The sequence below is a fragment of the Lipophrys pholis genome, assembly GCF_963383615.2.
Source record: "Lipophrys pholis genome assembly, chromosome: 14".
Classification (NCBI taxonomy): domain Eukaryota; kingdom Metazoa; phylum Chordata; class Actinopteri; order Blenniiformes; family Blenniidae; genus Lipophrys; species Lipophrys pholis.
This window is the reverse complement of record NC_137633.1, coordinates 15904144-15926430: the sequence shown is the minus strand read 5'-3', so window position 1 is coordinate 15926430 and position 22287 is coordinate 15904144. Positions and strand designations below refer to the sequence as shown.

At 41.4% G+C, this 22287-nt stretch overlaps 1 protein-coding gene and 2 long non-coding RNA genes across 3 annotated transcripts; 1 reads left to right on the top strand and 2 right to left on the bottom strand.

The window, feature by feature from the left end:
- The first annotated feature begins 628 nt into the window (after positions 1-628).
- Positions 629-5620, top strand: LOC308119739 (uncharacterized protein). Its single transcript, XM_080479889.1, has 7 exons — positions 629-675; positions 1650-1795; positions 1912-2031; positions 2180-2207; positions 2877-2915; positions 3240-3366; positions 3454-5620. Exons 1-7 carry the CDS (start codon positions 636-638, stop codon positions 3527-3529), a joined length of 576 nt encoding a protein of 191 aa, XP_080336015.1. The 5' UTR covers positions 629-635; the 3' UTR covers positions 3530-5620.
- An 11355-nt stretch (positions 5621-16975) lies between these two features.
- Positions 16976-17347, bottom strand: LOC308119458. Its single transcript, XR_013935957.1, has 3 exons — positions 17297-17347; positions 17144-17215; positions 16976-17020 (listed from the first exon to the last, which is right to left on the bottom strand). It is a non-coding gene; the product is annotated as an uncharacterized lncRNA (long non-coding RNA).
- A 4054-nt stretch (positions 17348-21401) lies between these two features.
- LOC308119457 lies at positions 21402-21776 on the bottom strand. Its single transcript, XR_013935956.1, has 3 exons — positions 21723-21776; positions 21570-21641; positions 21402-21446 (listed from the first exon to the last, which is right to left on the bottom strand). It is a non-coding gene; the product is annotated as an uncharacterized lncRNA (long non-coding RNA).
- Between the last annotated feature and the right edge of the window lie 511 nt (positions 21777-22287).

Genomic DNA, 22287 nt, shown 5'->3' with positions numbered 1-22287 from the left:
ACAGCAAGCTCGTATCTAGTTTCATTGTTCGTGCAAAGATTTTTTTAAGTTTCTAATCACAAATAATAAATTGGTCTCTGAAGAGTTCCATCTGTGTCCCTGGTGACTTAAGAGGGTAGTAAATCTTAAATCTGATGTTACACATAAAAGTCGTTTTTATTCAACATTATGGCAAATCTTTGACCTTTCCATGATTCATTGGGAACCCCTGGACCCAACGTCACTGATTTGTCCCCTTTGTTTACACTGAGGCGATAAAGAAATACGCTTCTCTTTAAAGAAAAAACAACACATATATAAATGAAGGGTTTGTCAAAAAACAAGTAAGTAAAACAAAAAAGTCTCCTTGTGAACTTTTTTCTCCCAAAGTCACCTTGGATGGTCTCCAGTCCCCTGAGAAACTACTCCCATCCCTGGAAACTACTTATTAAATACTCGTGTTTACTCATTGAAAATACTCCAGATTAAACTTGTTGCCCGGCAGCTCTTGCATGTAGGCGGTCACTTTTCGTCACCATCGTACGACGTTCGAGCCATTACTTCCACATTGCATCACCACCTTCAGTGGCAGCGAGATAACAGTAATGCGCATGCGTGGCAGTCTCCTCTCGGGCAATCGTTCAGTCTCGAGAAGGATGGCTGCTGGAAGGACGTACCGCCGGCTTCTCCTCTTAGGTGAGTGCGGTTTTTTTTTTTTTCTCTTCTTCTTTTTCTTCTCTCTGATTGATCTGGAAGCTGGACGGACTTCATCGGAAATAGAAGGAGTGCACGGTGTGATTGTTTCTCACCGCAGAAGTTGTGAGTCAAAGTTTGTGTTGCGTCACGCAAACCCAAGAAAGACTTTCTATGAATGAATGAACTGGATCTGATTAAAAAAAAACGTGTCGGATGACTTCGAGGAAGTCGACCGAAAATGAGCGAGTTGGTTTCTGGTCCCTGATGATCCCTGGGCATACCTCTGATGAAAGACGACACGCGCACCTACACAAACACCCGCGCGTGTGAACGGACTGCTCACTCCGCTTCTCGGAGAATCACGTGACTATAAAGTCACAGTCAGTATTATTTTTTGTGCTTTTGAAGCATTTCCAGATTTATTGCCAGTAGAAGACATCACACTTACGACCCATCATTTTATTTTATTTTCACAACATTTATATATATTTTCTAAAAGAATAAAGAAGATAAAAGAAACATTTGATACAACAGTAATTCGTGCAGCCCTTTAGAGAACTACTGTATATTGCTCCATGTAATGTTTTCCCTTGGCTAGAGAAAGCTGCTTGTTGCACAATAACACACGCATCACAAGTGAGTCACAGCAATAGACAGTAGTGCAGGAAGTCCTCGGCCAGGTTTGACCATATTAGGCTTACTCTGTCTGAGTTAAAGCAACTTGACACCTGTAAATAACCTCTATGGGATCCTTAGAAATGACCAGAAATAAAGAAAAGTTTTACATTGCAGTATTATTTAAATATGGGGCTTCCCTCGGGAGATGTGGGGAAGTTTGACCAACATGACAGCCATGTTGGTAAAAAATGAGAAAAAAAAAAAAAAGTTTTTTTCTTCCTACTTTGTGCTGATTTGAGCAATAAAGCAGCGGTGCTACATGATACATAACCAAAGTTTCTTTGTTCAAATCGCAGTTGGAATCCTGAAGTTCTGCTGTGCCGAGAAACCGAAATGCTCCACACTTTCCAGTGGAACCACTACAAAGTACATAATCCAGGAGGATTACATATATTCAAAAGACACGGAGGACGACTGCGACTTTTCCTGGTATAACATCAGTGTAAGTTCAACGTCCCACAAAAAATTTAAAAAGTGTATACTTTACTGGTGTAATGACATTTAAAAAAAAAATCCCATTGATGTGACTGACCTTTGACGTTTGCATTTTGATTTTAGGACACCGTGTTTGCGAACCAGGAATCCAAATTGCCCTTGGTGAAGAGCTGGAGCATCAACAGTCTGACCACTGAGGGATGCCATCCTGCCATTTTCTTGAAACGCAACTGCATCTCTGAGGTATTACACGGTCCGCACGTTGACACTTTTGATATATATCTTGTGAAACCACGAGGTGTGAGTCATTAAGAAAATCTGAAACAAGGTTTTTAGACGTACAAGAACCTTTAAAATCACTTTGTTTGATTCTGTCTCACTCTGTCCTCAGGGAGAGGAGTTCACTGCAAACTGTAGCGGTGAGTTTCTTTTCCTCTCAGACTCTTTTGACTCCGATGATCTTTTTCTCATTTCCTTCACTCTGAAGTCAAAGACGACTAAAATATTTGTATTCATAGTACTAGAATTGTTCTTACTTTTCTCAAAAACTACTTGAGGTATCAGTTACTTACATACATACAATATTTAGAAAGTTACACTCTGATAAATAACTATCGCCTTAAGTTTTTAAAAGTTTCATTACCTGAAGTTATACTTAAGTATCTGTAAAATAACAGTAATGTTAGTATTTTGTAATTTGCACTCAGTAATTACTAATACTCACAGTACTTGGGTACTTTTAGTTTACGTTCAGGTGTGGAACATTACTCATGCTTAAGTCCATTTTTCACCCCGTAACATGAATCTCTGTTTAAAATCACGAGCGCATCAACAAGTTTCAATTAATATTCAAACCTTATATTATTATTCAGTATCTATTTTTAATAGATACTGAATATTCAAACATTTGATCGTTTGCAGACTTATTATTATTTTAACTGAGAAAATTCCTGTTTTAAATCTACATTTACTCAATAGAGAGTAATTTTTATATAAAGTCTTAAGAACTCTAACACAGTTGAAGCGGTATACCTCTTTAAACTGCTTAAATATACGTTGCTGAACTCACATCTTCCTTTTCTCTACAGCCTCCTGCGGTGATTATCCTAAACTCCCCACAGACGACGGTAAGAATGAATTACAAGTGAGCCCCACATAATCTCTGCACTACAGTAGTACACTACTACTACTACTACTACTACTACTACTACTACTACTGCTACTGCTACTGCTACTGCTACTGCTACTACAACTCCACGTTTTCCGGAACCACACCCGCAGCCTCATTGAACAATAAGAATTGGTTTATTTCTGAGTCGCTGCCAAAGTCAGGGTGCAGGATGAGGGGGAAACCAAGAGGAAAACTTTCAGCAGAAATACAAATATTCCTAATAATCCCGATGAAAACCAAAGTGAAATGTAGTCTGACTCTCCCGAAACTCTTCTTTCAGACAATCCCAGCAACTCCATTTATGCCATTGATCCAAACCATGTCGCCGTCCCCGTCGCTGTCGGTGTCATCCTGATCGTCCTCGTCATCGCTGGGATTGTTTCCGTGAAGAAAAAGAACTTGTTCAGGTATTTTCTTCTTTAACTTTCCTGGAAATGTAAAATAGTCACGCACACACTTCCTAACCGTCCGGCTCTAATTAATACTCTCTCTAGAAATGGATCCTGCGGCCAAATGGGAGGGATTAACTCTCCTGGGAAGCCTGTCAACAGCAACTCAAACATGGTCTAGAGTCCACGCCAGGCACGCCGCACTGATTTCATTTTATTACACATTCCAGCCACCAAGGGGATTTGATCTCTCGACCTATCCGTCTTCAGTGTGGCGTGCTTCCCATCACAACATTCTGGCTTTAAACACAAACTTCCATTAATGTTTGACCTAACTTGGAGCTATTCGGCTTTTTATCTGGATCATTCAGTGCGTTACTGTCACACTTTATATTTTGTTTGCTGAAGAAAACATGAGTCCACTTCTTGAAATAACTGTTACCATCGCGAGCCACTTTATAAAGACGTTAGTACAACTCGCAGTACACCCCACCCTCCACTAAACATGTTGTTTTTACCCATTATTTGCAATAATGATTATTCATTTCTTAAGTCTATTCTGCTTGATGAATCACTATATAGTTTATTACCCTCCTTTGTGGATTTATGCAACGCACCAATGACCGTGTGAATGCACTGTATTGTAGAATAAAATAGATGTATTGATACCTAATAGAATATACCAGCAGGAGCACTTTAAGGACCATTTAAGCGAATCAGAGCTGTGGAAGCTGTGCGCAGTGGAGCTCAACGGGACCTTTCAGTGACCTGCTGCCTTTACGGCCTCATGTAATGTATAGAATGATAAATCTATTATAAATAACTTGATGTGAAATCATGATAGAAAAAAAAAAGAGACCAACTCAAGTCAATAAACCAAACAGGTTTGCTTTATTGGTTCAATTCAACTGGTTGGGATGATCTTTGAATGTAAAGATGTCTAAAAGGGCCTTTGGTGATCAGTTAAAGTTCTCAACATGACGAACATACTGGCAACATGCCTCTTTATGCACTTATGTTATATGTACATACTGTATATATTGCTTGGATATATATTTGGGATGTGGGGTTTGAATGATGTAATATGACATGTCTGCCTTATGAAATGACAACTTCAGAGCAATCATGCAGATCATGTCTATATCGCCTAGGAACTGCTTGTTTTAAACTCTGTATTACTTTTCCTTTCTAATCAGCATTAAAATGATTCTGCTTGAAAACGAGTTGTTGATTTGAGGGAATGTCGAGGGAGGGCTTCTTCTATCTGCTGATTCTTCTGAGCCAGTAAAGGAGGGGGAGATCAGGTGATGGCAGCACAACAGGAAGTGAGTCACACACATTTACGGTGGTGCAGAAGCACGGGCCAAAACAAAAACGTCCCTGCAACACCGACCTGTCCGGCTGTAATCTGAGCCGGGTGAAGGTGTGCATGTAAATTTATATCTTGTAAGTATAGAATACGAATAGAAATGAGGTTTTGTTTCACATCACGGATGGAGATACTCGAACTGCATTCATATTTGTATGGAGTTGTACATATGTAAATATGTTTAAGACAAAGTTATGACATAAAAACATATTCAAACAACATGGAGTTTGGGATCGAGACGATAACCGAGTCAGATTATATCTTCAGAATATCTGTGGTCAGTGCTGGCTGGAAGGTTATCAAAGTTCAACAAGTTGACGCTGGAGTTTCCCATCGCGTCGCATGAGACACGCCTGCTTTTTCTTCAAGAACAGGGTGACATCACTCTGTGACATGTGAGCTGGTTTGTCTGCAGTGTGACATGAAATATTGTAGTAGGTGGTTCGAACCCTTTCAGCCAATAAAGACACAACTACATCGTGCCACTCTTAACACAGCATGTTTAGTATTTTAACTGGCTGCAGCTCTTTGACAAAAGCACGAGTGATTACGTAATCTGGGATTTCCCCCGGAGGCTTGAGTTCTGTAGCTGAAGGTTTACTTTAGTTGAAGAGGGAACCACACATTGTTATTATACTTCTTATCTCATATGAGCTCAATCTGACTCTGAGGATAAGATAGAAAAGAGAAAAGACTAATTGCTTCATATAAATTTAGAGTTTAAAGACCTACTGTGCTCATGTCATTAATCCAAGAACGTGTCCCTCGTACTTTGACTCAAACCTTTTCCAGCGTGCTTTGATTGAACCGGCGTTGTATTTGTTTATCTTTGCTGTTTCTCTGGAATGATGAAGGTTACTGCAGGTCAGAGCTTGAGGCCAATAAAGACTTAAATCCAGAAGCAATTTGTCATTGTGTGATTTAGTTGATCTTATTTTAAACTGCCTCTGTTGTGACTGTTTGAGCAGGGATTGACAAAAATCCTAATTCAACACAAGAGAAAAGCAAATTGTTAACACTTAAAGCAGTTTAAGGAGATTAATTGCTTGTGTTTTGTAGGAGCGTCCTACTACACTCTGTGATAACAGTATGTGGAACTCTACCCACACTACCTTCACAGATTTCACACTTCATTATAGATTAAGAAATTAAGAAGTGGTTGTGGGTTTTTGCTGTTTAAACAAATTGCAATGCACTGTGTATTCAGACGCCTTACCAGTAGAACCAGTTTAAATGTCGGCCACAGACTGAGCTGCAGTAACTTGTCCAGAAGTCCAACCGGGGGAATCCAGAGACAAGTGAGAAATGCCGGATTAAACGTCTGAGAACAATTCATGGAGCAGCACCCAGCAGGTGCCTCACGTGTTCGGACGTGAGGGCGCGGTCAAAACACTCACCTGAGGAGAGTGTCAAAGGAAGTCAGCCCAGCACAACATGAAATATGAGTCAGAATGGAACAGACCCAGACATCAGGATCACAGCTGCCTGTCAGTCTTCTTCACCTCATCTGTCAGGAGTCATAATCTGAAGGCTGATGTGTGTTTTGTCCACAGACGCATTAATGTCTTTGTCTCTTCAACAACATCATCACCCCCCCCCCCCCCCCACCCCCCCCCCCCCCCCCCCCCCCCCCCCCCCCACACACACACACAAACCTGGGTTTGAGTTCTGAAAGGAAGGATGAACTCAAACTTTAAACGTGAATCTCTTTTTGTTAACTGAGACTATGCTGCCATCTGCTGGTGGTGATGAGAGTCACACATTTTATCATCTATAATCTGGAGAAGTATGAAGCTCTGTTAACTGCTTTTAAAACACAAGATTGAACTCTTTTTGAAGCAAACCTGCATTATACATCTGATCACCTTCTATTCACAGCAAGCTCGTATCTAGTTTCATTGTTTGTGCAAAGTTTTTTTGAAGTTTCTAATCACAAATAATAAATTGGTTTCTGAAGAGTTCCATCTGTGTCCCTGGTGACTTAAGAGGGTAGTAAATCTTAAATCTGATTTTACACATAAAAGTCGTTTTTATTCAACATTATGGCAAATCTTTGACCTTTCCATGATTCATTGGGAACCCCCGGACCCAACGTCACTGATTTGTCCCCTTTGTTTACACTGAGGCGATAGAGAAATACCCTTCTCTTTCAAGTCACGGCATGAAAGACCATGCCATTTACTTGTTCATTCTTACCTGTTAATTTATGCAATTTTTCTCCCATTTTGCAGCTTGACCGTTAAAGCGAGATCCTGAGGTGAAGGAGATGTGGAATGTAAAAATGAAACCCCAAAGTGCATAAACGTGCTCTCCAGCGCCATCTTGAAACACTAAACACCAGGGCCTGTAGGAATGTCGTAGGGAGATCAAACCAAAACTCAACTGTTCGTCTCATTAAGACCAAAAAATCATGCAACGATACCCCTGACCTAAATCCAACAAGAAGTCCGCAATTTGCCTTTCAAAGTAAGATTTTCACCAAAAATAGGTCCTCACGCAAATGCTGTGTCCTCTTAGGGCAAATAAATTTGACCCCCTAAACATGCTCAAATGCTCACCAAATTTGGCAGGCTCATCAAGACTGGCGAAAAATATAAGAAAATGTAAAAATTAACCCCCAGAGTGCCAAAATGTGCTCTATTGCGCCACCTAGAAACACTAAAACAGCCACATAGAAACACTGAAATGGGGGGGGGGGGGCTCGGGTTATGGGTCACTAGCTAATTCGCTGGGCCCCGCCCACTTTTGACCCCACTCTAGGGTTATAGTTACGGGACCAACACCAGCTGAATGTGGCTTGCTTTGCTTGATCTAAACACCACCCCCATCATCCACCCCCGCTATAGTAGAACTTTATCTCTGGAGACCAGAAAAATCAGGGTTAGTGTTGGGGTTAGGTGGTGGCCTATAAGCCACGACCTATATTAGAGTTTAGTTGGCTTACAAAACAAAAGTTTTTTTTGGTTTAAACCTTCAAAATTTTAATTCGATCAATATTTAAAGGCCATGATTGGGCCGATCCCAACAGGCCAGAGGCCAGAATGCGAGGTCCCGATCAGCCAGAGGGCGTAGCAGTGCTGTATCAATTCACGAATGCACTGTGAACGTACGTGTAGCATTTAGCATAGCATGGTCGTGCCCAACGGCAGCTTAGCAATCTGCCTTTTTACAGACTTGTGCAGCCTCTCTGCCATACCAGTAAATAGTGGTGTTGAGTCATTTGGGCTATGACAAGGACAAAATGTTGACACTTTCAAACCTCTAGGTACTGTAAGCTACCGGAAATTGAAAAATTAATTAGAATTATATTATAATTAAAACAAATGATCAAAATGAATATTTTAATTTAGCCTTGGGTAGGCACTGCCTACCCTGCCTACCCTGACTGCACGTCACTGATCTATATACAGTTTATGGTATGTATGTATGTATGATTGATGTTGCCCAAGTTATTTATAATCTTCTGTTCTCTATAATCTGCAATCTATTTCTCTAATCATCAGTGTCACCAGTTTTATTACATTATATTTTATAACAATTCAGGTCGTCGTCACATTTTGGGTCGTTGTTACATACTGGGCTCTAAAAAGGCTCATGCAGCAGTATTTGGGTGTTTTTGACATTTTTTTTAATTTTCTTATAGGTATTTATATACATGGATACTATGGAGGTATTATTGGTGAACAAGCTTCTCTGAGGCTCTTCATTGAGAAGGTTTTGTGTTTTGTTTTCTTGCTTTCCTCTGTCGTCGTCTTCTCAATTTCTTTCTTCCAAGTCTGACATCTGAAAAACAAAATGGTGTTTGTTGTGTAGAACAATGCTGGTTAAACAGCCCATTAACCAAGGTTCAGTACAGTTTTCTAATGAACTACATGCAAAATAAAGCCCATCCAACTGATCCAGTCACTTTTCAATCATGTTCACAAGAGCTTGTCTCGTCATCGATGTGCTTACTTGTGTTAGTGCTGGATTGGGTCTTTTCCTCCGGGGGGGAGGTGGAGTCACTGGTCGTCCTCTGTGTCTCCTTTACATTTTGTTGTGGTGATCTTTAATAAGCAAGAAAGAAAATTGTTACTTTCAGTTTAGTTAGTCTTTTTTCTTAAAATAGTAAAACTCCTCAGAGAGATAAAGTTTGGACAAATACCTGTTGACCAACCCTGAATCGTCCCAAACCTCAGGGCGCCCTTCATTCGGTGAACCATTTGCTCCTGTAGTGACGACTTCTTGCACCGAAGGCTCCTCCTCACTGTTTTCAGAACGCTCAATCTTCAGAATGTTGATTTCCTCGGTGGAGGTGGCGGAGGGCTGAGCATTTTCCTCTCCATCAACAAACTGATTGTTGTAGGCCTTCATGTACAAGACCGAAGATTTTACACTGAAAGATAAATAATCATTAAGCTCAACAACTTCACATATCTTTTGCACGACGATGTTGAAAACTTGTACACACACTTACTAGCTCCTGTCGCTCTGTGGGTCGAAATGGCTGAACGCAATGAACGGATGCGAGAGAATCTCCTCTGGGGTGATCCTTTTGGAAGGGTCCAGGTGGAGCATCCTTGCCAGTAAATCAATGAAGATGGCCCAGTCCAACTCAAAGTCTTGGGAGTCTTCTGTTGGGACTGGGACAGGAGGCTTGAGGGACAGAAAAATCAAGCAAAAACAATTTAGCAAAATAACTAACCTTGCTCAGGAAAACAAATGATTTCCAAAACGTTTCACAAACCTTTACGAGATCAAACAGTTTCCAGCGCACGTCCTCATTGCCTCCTGTTGAGGGATGACTTTCACCTGGTGACTGAGGAGAGGAATGAATTGATTAGATCAACAGATTCACAAGACAATAGAAAATACACAACTTTCACTGATCAGTCAATAGAGAGACGGCGAATAGTACCTTTAAAGTACAATCCCGGGGCTGCCATCCTGAAGTTCCTTCATCGAAGTAATTCTCAGTGTAGAGGCCTCTGTCCAACAGCCCATCTGGTGGCTGTCCCAGAAGAGATACGATGCGTTGCATCTGTGGACACAACACAGTGTTGGAGTATGCTCTCAAAAAGACACAGGAATATTACTCTATGCATTATGTACTATTGACAGACGTACTCATGTCAATAGAAGATGTATTACACATCAATGCACAAAGTGTCTTGACTTTTGAAAAGATGTTTGCCTTTATAACAACTCAGTGCTTTAAATGACTGACGACAAACTGTAACACGAATCACTTATTAACTCTCGGTCAACGAGCTTGGAATGATTAGTTGTGTTCTGTCTGAATTGCATTACTGACCACTTCATTTTGATCGTTGGCGGGAAACAGTGGCGTTCCCATGAGCATTTCTGCGGCGATGCATCCCACTGACCACACGTCAATAGACTGGTCAAAGGGAGCTCCAAGCAGAATCTCCGGAGACCTGAAATAGACACAAACGCAGGAAGGTGATGAAGAGGTGGTCTGACGAAGAAACCGAGAAGTCAGCTCACGGTGCGGATCCGGATGTGTTCCAGAGGTTCGGTTCACGTACCTGTACCACAAAGCCTGGAAAGCTCGTCCCGTCAGTTTTTTAGGGTCGCGGATCGCCAAGCCAAAATCGATGACTTGTAGTTTTAGTGGCTGTTGGCGATGGTCTACCAACATGATATTGTCCGGCTTCAGGTCTGTGTGAACAACCCCTGCTCGCTTCAGGAAAAGCAGAGCGACAGCCACCTGAAACAAAAGACAGAACACTAAAAATGAAATGCATTTCAAAAGACTCAATATTTTTTGCTAGAATTTTGAAGAACTAAAGTGACACATGAATCTACAACCCCTAAACACAGGGCAAATACTTCAACCTTTCTCTTCTTATACTTTACAATTGAAGCTATGTTATGGAAGTTGCAGCAGGCAATTTCGAGTAAACCAAAACATGCAATCAAGAGATATAAAACAGGAAAAAACAAAATAGAAAGAACAGAAGACAAAACCTGTTGTAAGATTGGACGAATCACACTCAGTGTAAGAAACGTCGTATCATAGATGAAGTTCCACAGGTTGGTATCAAGCATCTCGAACTCCATGCAGAAATGGTTAGCAAATATGAAGGAGCTCGTACAGCTCACAATGCCGAAATCTTCGGAGCCCAGAGCTTTCAATGAGTCCAGCATCACAGCCTAGAATCACACAATATCATGTCAAATCATATATCTATATATATATATATATATTTTTTTTTTAATATAGTGAAATGGTAATGAGTGTTTCACTGTATCACCTCCTTTTTTGCCACTCTGATGAGGTTCACGTCTTCGATAATTTTCAAAGCGACCATTTCATCAGAGGTCCGACTGAAGCACGCGGCCACGACCGCAGATACCCCACGGCCCAGTACAGCCCCCACTACATATTCTGAGCTGGAGGACACGATAGTTGCTCCAATCAGGGAGTTCATCTGAAGTTGATCTTCCTGAGACTTCACAAAATAATAAGAGTTTTGAATGTAGATTTTGACATAAATGTACTTGGTATTATGGCAGCAATTTGTAATAAACTACTAAGTGATATTTATCATATCAAAACTCACATCATGCACGTTTGCAGAACTCTTCGGGAGCATAACATCTGTGAAGAAAGAGAGAAAGTTATTTGCTTTAATCCGTTGTCTTCTACTCAAATTTTTTCTTCCAAGTCTGACATCTGATAAACAAAATGGTGTTTGTTGTGTAGAACAATGTTGGTTAAACAGCCCATTAACCAAGGTTCAGCGCAGTTTTCTAATGAACTACATGTAAAATAAAGCCCATCCAACTGATCCAGTCATTTTTCAATCATGTTCACAAGAGCTTGTCTCGTCATCGATGTGCTTACTTGTGTTAATGTTGTATTGGGTCCTTCCCTTCGGAGGGGAGGTGCAGCCATAATTCGTGCACCATGTCTCCTTTTTATTTTGTTGTGGTGATCTTTAACGAGCAAGAGAGAAAATTGTTACTTTCAGTTTAGTTAGTCTTTTTTCTTAAAATACTAAAACTCCTCAGAGAGATAAAGTTTGGACAAATACCTGTTGACCAACCCTGAATAGTCCCAGACCTCCAAGTGTCCTTCATTATAAGAAGTCCTTCCTTTCATGAAGAAGGCGTCTTGTTTTGAAGCCTGATCCTCGGTGTAGAGGTCAGACAAATGATGCTCACTGGTCAAATGGTTGTTGGTGAACCAGGCGGCGTCGGTGGAAATCTGCTCAACATTCTCTCTTCTAGCAGAGGTGATGTTGATGAAGTCGATCATGTGATCGCTAGAAGATTTCACATTGAAAGATAAACAATCACTACATGCGACAGCTTGCAAAAACACAATGATGTTAACACACTTAACGGCTATTGTATCGCTCTGTTTGTTTAAAAGACTCAAAGTCATCAGAGAGAGAACGTTTGGACAAATACCTGTTGACCAACTCTGAATCGTCCCAGACTTCTTGCTCCAAAGGCGTCTCGTCGCTGCATCCAGAACTCTCAATCCTCAGAATGTGGATTTCATCAGTGGAGGTGCTGGAGGGCTTGGAGGAGAGCCGCTGAGCGTTGTCCCCTTCATCAACGAACCGATTGTTGATGTCGTTCATGTATTTGAAGGAGTCCAGCATCTCTGCCTAGAATCACACAATATCATGTCAAATCACATGTCTATATCTATATATATATATATATATTTTTTTTCTTCATATAGTGAAATGGTAATGAGTGTTTCACTGTGTCACCTCCTCTTTTGCCACTTCGATGACGTCCACGTCGTCGATAATTTCCAAAGCGACCATTTCATTGGAGGGCTGTTCGAAGCACCCGGCCACGACTGCAGACGCACCGTGGCCCAGTGTAGCCACCCCTGTATACTCTGCGCTGGAGGACACGATAGCTGCTCCAATCAGGGAGTCCATCAGTGGTTGATCTTCCTGAGACTTCACAAAATAATTTGAGTTTTGAATGTAGATTTTGACATAAATGTGCAATTTGTAATAAACCACTAAGTGATATTTATCATATCAAAACTCACATCATGCAAGTTTGCAGAACTGTTGGGGAGCATAACATCTGTGAAGAAAGGTGAGAAAGTTGCTTATCTGTCATTGTGTGTTAGAAGAGATCCTTCTGTAAACTCATCATGTCAACATACCTGTCAACTCGTCTTCATCATGGCTCACTCTTTCATAGCCATTTTTCAGCGCTTCACGCAACTCATTCAGCTCATATTCTAGAGAGCTGATCTTCTGTTTGTGGCCGTCCAGAGTTTTAAGATACGTTGTTGCAACTCCCATCACGTCCGCTGCTAGTTCTTCGCGGCTGATCGTGGGAGCGCTGCAGATGTACTGCAAAACACAAGCAAAGACAATCATTAGACCTGCTCAATTTTAGTTTTACAGTACCTAAGCAAATGTTATTCTGGTCTTCATTCGCCCTCTCATCTTGATTACATCCAAAATTACATGGTTCTACTGGAAATACTTTTGACTTAGAAAATGTATTTAACAACAACTTACATTCAAAATCTGGACCACTTCAGTAAGGATTTTTCCTTCTTCAGTTTCCATTTCTGGAAACTGTGGCGGTGACATCAGGCTTTTCATTGTTCTATTCAAGTGTTGTCACTATAAACTGGAGCAAATATTTTTAATAATATATTGTCAATTTTTCACAGAAAATTGGCAACACACTCATAGTAATTCCACACCGATAATTGTCTCCCCCCCCCCCCAAACAATTGCCTTTTATGAGTCAGGTAAGTTCACCAAATGTACTTTTTTTTCATTCAACTCACAGTATTGACGTTAATAAGGAACGCCTGGAAGTAATTCCTTGCGAACAATGTCAATGCGGACCAAGTCTCTCGATGAAATACACTCAGGTGTCTCACGACTGCTGGCAGGTGAACTGACAATAGAACTGAAATCAGATTGAAACTCGGAATGTCGTCTGGAAGTAATTCCTTGCGCATAACCTGAATGTAGATCAAGTGTCTCGGTAAACCGGTAAACTACTGGCAGGTGAACTGATATTAATCCTGCAGTCAAAGATAATAAAAGGTCAAAGGCTGCCTTTGATGTTCTTTGACATTCATCCTGCAGTCAAAGAAAATAAAAGGTCAAAGGGTGCCTTTGATGTTCAATTGTGATGTCATATTCTTTTATCACCAAACATGACATCATAAGCCATAAAGAAAAAATAACCCAAAACTTTATTTATAAAACAATTAATAATTATTTTTAAATAATAATTTAAATATAATTATTAATAATTATTAATAATATAAATATTTATAAAATAACAAAAAAAATTACAAAAAATAATTATTTTCAAATTTTAATATAAACGTAATCACTCAAAAAAGTATTGTGCCCTAGATAACATTCATAATACTTTTTTGAGCTTGCCATATATAAGTGACATGTTGACAAATTTATTGTCAGAATTGACAGAAGCATAGGTGCACTGTTGGTGTAGCGCAGGGGTCGGCAACCCACGGCTCCGGAACCGCATGCGGCTCTTTGGTCCCTCCGCTGCGGCTCCCTGAGCCTCGGTCCCACTGCAGTACATCCCTGAGCAGGGCTGTACGGTACGGTAAGGCAAAGCGCACCCAGACACAACTGGGTTGCGCGGTCCCACTACAGAGAGTGCGGAAAAATGTAGGTGGGGTTGTGAACGAGGCAGGCAAGTAACGTCATTATGCAACAATCGTGGTGCGAAGGACGCGGAAGTTGCAGCCGCAGTTCAGGGCAGCTGCAGCTAGTGAGCTTCCCTAATCTGTGACACAGCGGAAAACTTTCTCAATCTGGACAGCAGCGTCAATCTCCCAACTGGATCTCCTCCTCTCCTGTTACTGAGAGGAGCGTCTGAACAAAACAACCAGTGGGTGCAAAGTGGCGTATGTCAACAAAAACGGGAGTGTTTACAGCAGATCAGATATTGACCATTTTCCAGTTCTTACAACGCCAGTGCGTACTCGCATACATCATGAGTAACTTACTTGCAGGGCGTCCTCGGAAGCGCGGATCTTCTCCGCCATCTCTTGCCAAATGCATTATGGGTAATTTGTCTTCCCAAGCCGACACAGGTCCGGTGTCGATGCATCCTTGATAAAGTGGGCGGAGCGAGAATACATCCAGGTATTCCATGAATACTCTGTGAGAAACAGCTTAAGAATTGGGTCAGTACTTGGTCTCCCACTGATGACGTTTCACGGGTACACGAGAACACAAGTATGGGTATTGGAAAATGGCCATTATGATAATGCCGACTTGTTGAGAGTGATGACGCTCGCTACCAGTGAGCAGATGTGTGGAGGAACAACGCTTCATGCTCACAATTGTTCACTTAATGCTAAATAATCCTGAATGACATTGAAAGGCACACCACTCACACTCATGGTTCTAAAAACCCTGATCTCTGATTTATAGCGATGGCGATTGTAGGACAACTCGTCCACAAAACTGCAACCCCGACCAAATCATCCACGGATGAGATTTCAGAATTTTTGGAAGAGAATAAATCCTGTATAACCTGTATTTTTACATATCATTTCTAATTGATATTTTATATATGTTTCATATATCTACTATAGGTCCATATATATCTAGTATACGTCATATGGCTTTGTTTCTCACGAAAAACAAAAAAACAAAAACAAACAAAACCCCCCCAAAACACATCCCTCAAAGCTGTCAGCAAAGCAGCATTTTAACTTTTCAACTGCACAGCCTATATGTTTTCAGAAATACATTTCTGAAGACCGCATCTGAGCCGGTGCGCACTGCACCCCTGTTGAGTTTGTAACGTCGCTCCTGTATGAGCTCCGCAACTCGTTAACACGCTGGAAGGCGGGCTTCCGACATGTTAACGAGCACCTGAACGCAGAGCCGGCCCAAGACGATTTGGTGCCTGAGGCAAGATTTCATCTGGTGCCCCTTATCGTGCAGCCAATTCTGCCACGAAGAGCATTTTACACATTTAAAGAAAAATGAAATACAGCTTTACAGTTACAACAGAATTTCTTTATTTTAGAATTAAAGAATGCCTGTGAACAACTTTAACAAAATCGTTTGGACAAACTTTCCAATGGTGGACTCCTCTGCCACAAGAAACCCCATGAAATGTTCTTTAACTTCTGGGATGTTTTCAAGGGACAACAATCCTCACAGTAACCGAGAGATGTTCTTTACGGCTCAGGTCAGGGGTGCAATCCAAAATATTGGAGAAATACTTTGATGTTTTTATGTCCTCCACTACGTTTTCAAATATTTTTTGTGCTGATTGAGTCGATTAGTTCGTTTTGGATTCTTTTCCCTCAGTACTGTGTGTGATTGCCTGTTCCACTTTGCACCCGAGCAACATGCTGCTTCATTACAGGGTCCAACTTCGGCCATAAGTTCAACCTCTTTCAAAGAGTGTCCATTATCTGTCTCTCAGACCTTCTCTGACTAGTTTCAAATCTCTCTGAGAAAACATTTAGCAGCAGAAGCAGTATAATGCATCTTTTTTTTCTTTGGAAAACATCAGCCAGCTTCTTTTAATGTTCTCTCCATTGACTAAGACTCTACTGAAGTAATCATGTCGACGCCTGCTTCCATCTTTTTCTTTCGGAAATGTGAAATTGTTTTTGGTTTGATATGGTCCTCTTTCAACAAACTCCAATTGTTCTAACTGCATCAGTTAAATCAGATGGCCAGTCTGCAGGGTCTATTGGTGCCGCCTTTGTGTTACTTAGCTGTGCAGAGGTGGAGGGAGCAGGAGATGCCGAAGAATCACATGGTTGTGTTGCAGATGTGGAGGCAGAGGATCCTGAGGTTGCATCATCTGACTGCGCAGATGTGGAGGAGGCAGCCGACCCTGATGCTGCATCACTTGGCTGTACAGTGGTCAGGGAAGCAGAATTGTCCACAGCTGGCCCGGGGTAAGCAGGCAGGGGATTCAAATACTTTAAAAGTGCATCTGTCAAGAGAAGATGAGCATTTTTGAAACAATCAGTATTTCACAATTTAGTCACATTGTGAACAAAGAAATATGCTGTGAAACCCAGGTCATTTGCACCTGATTTGCATTACTGCCTATAACGGTCTAATGAGCAGAAACAACTGCAGGGATTTCTTTATCTTTATTTATGATGCAATGGCTGTGTTGTTATTATTGGTAACTACAAACAGTATTATTGCAAAAGTCTGGACCAATATGTAGCTGCCCTTGGCATCAAGAAGAAAGCGTGGAGCTCGACGGGTGCAAACGTTTATTTTTCTTTTCTTTCATTGTTCTTCAGAACAGGCACCAGCACCGTACACCGTGAAACTGCAGGATATTATGAACAAAAAATACATCAGTTCACTTATTTCATTACATTTCAATCTAACAATAATACACAGTGCCCGACTAATAATAACAAACAAAAAGACGCGCTGTCATTGTACACACCTCGCTTCGCCTACCAAGGGCTCAAAACACCGGTCCTCATTTCGTCAATGATCCCAACACTTCAGAGTTTGCCTTAAGCAAAAACACAGGGCAACACATGCATGTCACAGTTCGATTTAACGCGTTTCTGTGACATCTTTTGGGACTACCTACCGGTTATCTTTTATATAGCAGTCGCTCCTTGTGCGCTGCTGTCAAGGCCCGTCAGTCTCAGTGTGCGTCAGCTGTCAAAACCCGCATGTGACGTCACAATTTGTAGGCAAGTTACAACCCGGAAACATGAATTGTCGGCGGGGTGAACCCCAGAACATGTATGGCAACAAAACAAAACAATACTGTAAGTAGCCACTTACACTCCCACCAAATCATGTTTGGAAAAAAAAAAAAATAACAACAAAACAAAAACCCTGACACAATTATTTGCCAAACATGATTTCTTTGATAACAACTGGCCACAATTTAAACAATCTCCCAGCTAAACACTATTTCTCACGTGACCATTTATTCACACCATAACTTTAGTCACTTTCAAGTAAGAGTACTAGTTTTTGGATAGGTCTTTCAATGATTGATTGTTTCAAAGGGAAGTTTCCCGTTGTCCCTGACCTGCGTTCTCCAACTTGAATTTTGACACGGCGTACCAAGCCATCAGATCCTTCTGTGGTTTCCACCACTCGTCCCAAGTGCCACTCATTTCTTGGAAGAGTGTCCTCCTTGATAATGACAATGTCATTTTTCTTCAGGTTACGCCGAGGAACGTGCCATTTTTGTCTCAAAGAGAGGTTCTGGAGGTATTCCCTTTTCCATCTACTCCAGAACTGTTCAGTTAGGTATTGAACTCGGCGCCACCTTTTTGCAGCATATAAATCCGCGTTCACAAAGTTTCCAGGGGGTGGTAAAGCAACTTTGGATTTCAACAGAATGAGGTGGTTTGGAGTAATTGGTTCAAGTGAATTTGGATCATTTATTCCATCAACATTGAGAGGCCGACTGTTTACAATAGCCATGGCCTCGTAGAACAGGGTTCTAAGTGATGCATCATCAAGTCTTCCAGGACACTGGGCGATGGTGACGTTAAGGACACTTCGAATGGTTCGTATCTGTCGCTCCCAAACGCCACCTGCATGACTTGCTGAGGGTGAATTGAAAACAAACTCGCACTGTTTTTCTGCCAGGAAGATCTTGAGCTCTTTATTGCTTTGTTCGAGTGCCTTACTGAACTCATTGCTCGCGCCCACGAAATTTGTACCCTGGTCACAGCGAAGAAGAGAAACTGCTCCTCGCAGACCTATGAAGCATCTTAAAGCATTGATGAATGAATCTGTGGACAAGTCATCCAACATTTCAACATGGACTGCTCGAGAAGAAAGACAGGTGATTATTAGCCCATATCTTTTAATCTCCTTACGCCCATTCTTTACCAAAAAAGGTCCAAAACAATCCATTCCACAGAAAGTGAAAGGAGCTGAGATTTGACAGCGTTCTTCTGGAAGGTCGGACATCTTTTGCTCTTCCACTGGTCTTCTTTGTTTACGGCACTGTACACAATTATAAATCATCCTTGTAACTGTTTTGCTCCCACCCATTATCCAAAACCCATTCGCTCTGAGCTCCATCAAAGTTTGATTCCGTCCCTGGTGGCAGACTTGACTGTGAAAGTGGGACAAAATCAGCTTGGTGATGTGTCCATCCTTCGGAAGAATGACAGGATGTCTTTGCTCTACACTCAGAGTTGAACCTTTAAGTCTTCCACCAACACAGAGAAGTCCTCCCTCCAAAACTGGGTTAAGCCGAAAAAGAGGACTCGAGTTTGGAAGACTGGTTCCTTGGGGATTTTCTTGAAGGAATTTTGACTCGTTAGGGAAAGCTTGCTGCTGTACTGACTTGAAAACTTCTTTGGCAGCTCCTTTAAGTTCTGCCACAGTTACAGTATTGATGTACTTGAGCTTTGACCCAAGTCTTTTTATTCTTGCAATCACTCGAAGGAGTGTGGTCCAGGTAGAAAACCTCTCTAACCGACTCAAAATGTCTGTTTGGTTTCGGACTTGAGTTGCTGACACATGAGTGGTTTTGACCTCAGGGTCACCGACCAATAGTTCGGTAGATGGTTTGTGTGTTGGGAATACCTCTTGTTCCCAAAGAAACTTAGGACCTGATAACCAGCCAGATGAGGGAATATCTGCTGCAGGTAGCCCCCTGGAGGCGTGATCAGCAGGGTTTTGTGTCGTATCAACGTAGTGCCAGTTAGTAGGATCAGTTTTTTCTCTGATAAGCTGAACTCTATTTGCTACAAACACATGAAATCTTTGTGCTTCATTGTTTATGTATGCCAAGACAACCTGAGAATCTGTCCAGAAGTATTCTTTGTCAATATCCATCTGAAGCTCTTCCTTTAACATTGCACTGATTCTGGCTGAAGTGACCGCAGCTGAGAGTTCCAGTCTTGGGATGCTGGTTAGCTTTGTAGGTGCGACCCTTGCCTTTGCCATAACCAAACTACAATGGATCTCATTCTGGTTGTTTTTAAATCTCAGGTAAGAGCATGAGCCATATCCTGTTGTGCTAGCATCTGAAAAATGGTGCAGCTCCACAGTTGAAATATTTTCAAAGTTTCGGGGATGGTAACATCGGGGAATGGTGATTTCTCTTAATGTTTGGAGACCCTTTTTCCACTCCTCCCACCTCAAACGCAAGTGCTCAGGAACTGGATCATCCCATCCGATGCCTTTGAAGCACAACTCTTGGAGGATTTGTTTTCCACTCAGAGTGAACGGAGCCAAAAAACCAAGTGGATCATACAGAGAAGCTACAATGGACAGAAGACCACGGCGGGTTGATGGATGGTCCTTTGCATTGATGTTGAAACTAAAGGAGTCACTCATCATTGACCACTGAATGCCGAGTATGTGCCCATCTGATGTTACCTCTGGACTCAGCTTAAGAGGATCGGTTGTTTCTGCTCTTTCAGAAGGAGCAACACAGGAAAGAACATCTTTCTGGTTGGAGTTCAATTTGTGTAGCCTTAGGCCTGCATGTTTACACAGTTCCTGTGTCTCAACGATCAATGTTTTGGCCTCTTCAACAGTTGGAACACTGGTTATCCCATCATCAACATAGAAATCCTTGTCCACAAAGGTAGATGCTGTGGGGTAGATGTCCTTGTATTGCTTTGCCAGATACTTCAACCCAAAATTTGCACATCCAGGTGAGGAGGCAGCCCCAAACAAATGAACAGTCATTCTGTACTCTAGTGGCTCATTTTCCAGCTTACCACCCTCCCACCAAAGGAACCTCAGGAAATTGCGCGTTTCAGCAGAAACATTAAATTGATGAAACATTTTTTCAATGTCGCAGATCACAGCAACCTTCTCTCTTCTGAAGCGACACAGAACTCCCACCAATGAGTTGATTAAATCAGGGCCAGTCAGCAAGGTATCATTTAATGAGATACCATGAAATTTTGCTGAACAATCAAAAACAACTCTCAACTTGTTTGGCTTCTTTGGGTGGTACACCCCATGGTGAGGAATGTACCAGACTGTTTCTCCCTCAGAAGCTTCCAAGACTTGCTCTGCATAACCTTTTCTAATCGTTTCTTCCATGAAAACTGTATACTGCTGGTAATATTGTGTGTTGGCCATTAACTTTCCTTTTAGGTGTTTAAGTCTGATGGTAGCCAACCTTTTATTGTTTGGCAATTTTGGTGGGCTTTCGGTTTTAAACGGGAGGGGCATCTGGTAATGTCCATCTTCTTCTTGCTTTATATTTTCGCTCAGAATTTGTAAAAAGCGAATATCATCCTGAGACACCAACTTCTCACCATGGCTCTTTTCATTAAAGTCTGACTCCAAAGCTCTCAAAACATCTGAAACACCAGGCACTGGTAACTCTTTCACAGCAACACGGTGCACTACACTATGGTTTCCTTGTCGATCCATATTATTATTATGTTGGCCTTAGCTACTTCTATTTATATTCAATCGGCAATATATGTACAACTGTACACATGTAAACAGAAAGGCACCACATTCAAAACATTTGAGGACTGACGGAAAGCGACGACAGCTTGATCTCTCAGCAACGTTGCCGTCTTTAATCAATGTCTCTCAGAGGAGCTGTTGCGCGCTGCAGCCGGTAGTTGACGACGTCTCTATGCACCAGGATGGCTCTAAAACAGCGTCGAGTTTCACTGTAGCTGCCCTTGGCATCAAGAAGAAAGCGTGGAGCTCGACGGGTGCAAACGTTTATTTTTCTTTTCTTTCATTGTTCTTCAGAACAGGCACCAGCACCGTACACCGTGAAACTGCAGGATATTATGAACAAAAAATACATCAGTTCACTTATTTCATTACATTTCAATCTAACAATAATACACAGTGCCCGACTAATAATAACAAACAAAAAGACGCGCTGTCATTGTACACACCTCGCTTCGCCTACCAAGGGCTCAAAACACCGGTCCTCATTTCGTCAATGATCCCAACACTTCAGAGTTTGCCTTAAGCAAAAACACAGGGCAACACATGCATGTCACAGTTCGATTTAACGCGTTTCTGTGACATCTTTTGGGACTACCTACCGGTTATCTTTTATATAGCAGTCGCTCCTTGTGCGCTGCTGTCAAGGCCCGTCAGTCTCAGTGTGCGTCAGCTGTCAAAACCCGCATGTGACGTCACAATTTGTAGGCAAGTTACAACCCGGAAACATGAATTGTCGGCGGGGTGAACCCCAGAACATGTATGGCAACAAAACAAAACAATACTGTAAGTAGCCACTTACACAATATGATGTCAATATTCAGACAATAGCCAGAAAAATATGCAAAATATGCTCAAGGTAAGTTTACGTCACAATTGATAATAAAACACACACTTATAAAAAACTTAATGTGTACAACTAAATACTACATTGTGACGTGATAAATTGTAGGATTAGTTGATAATGAATGAACCAAACACCAAATAATATGTTACTGAAGAAACATACTTATTTAAAAGCACATACGTAAATGAACCAATATTAAGATATATACATGAATATAATATATACAAAGAGGTAAACAAAATAAATATCAAATCAAATTTTACTCCAGAAGCCACATACAGTTCAGTTTCATCTTGAGTTGCTAGACTGGTAAAATAATG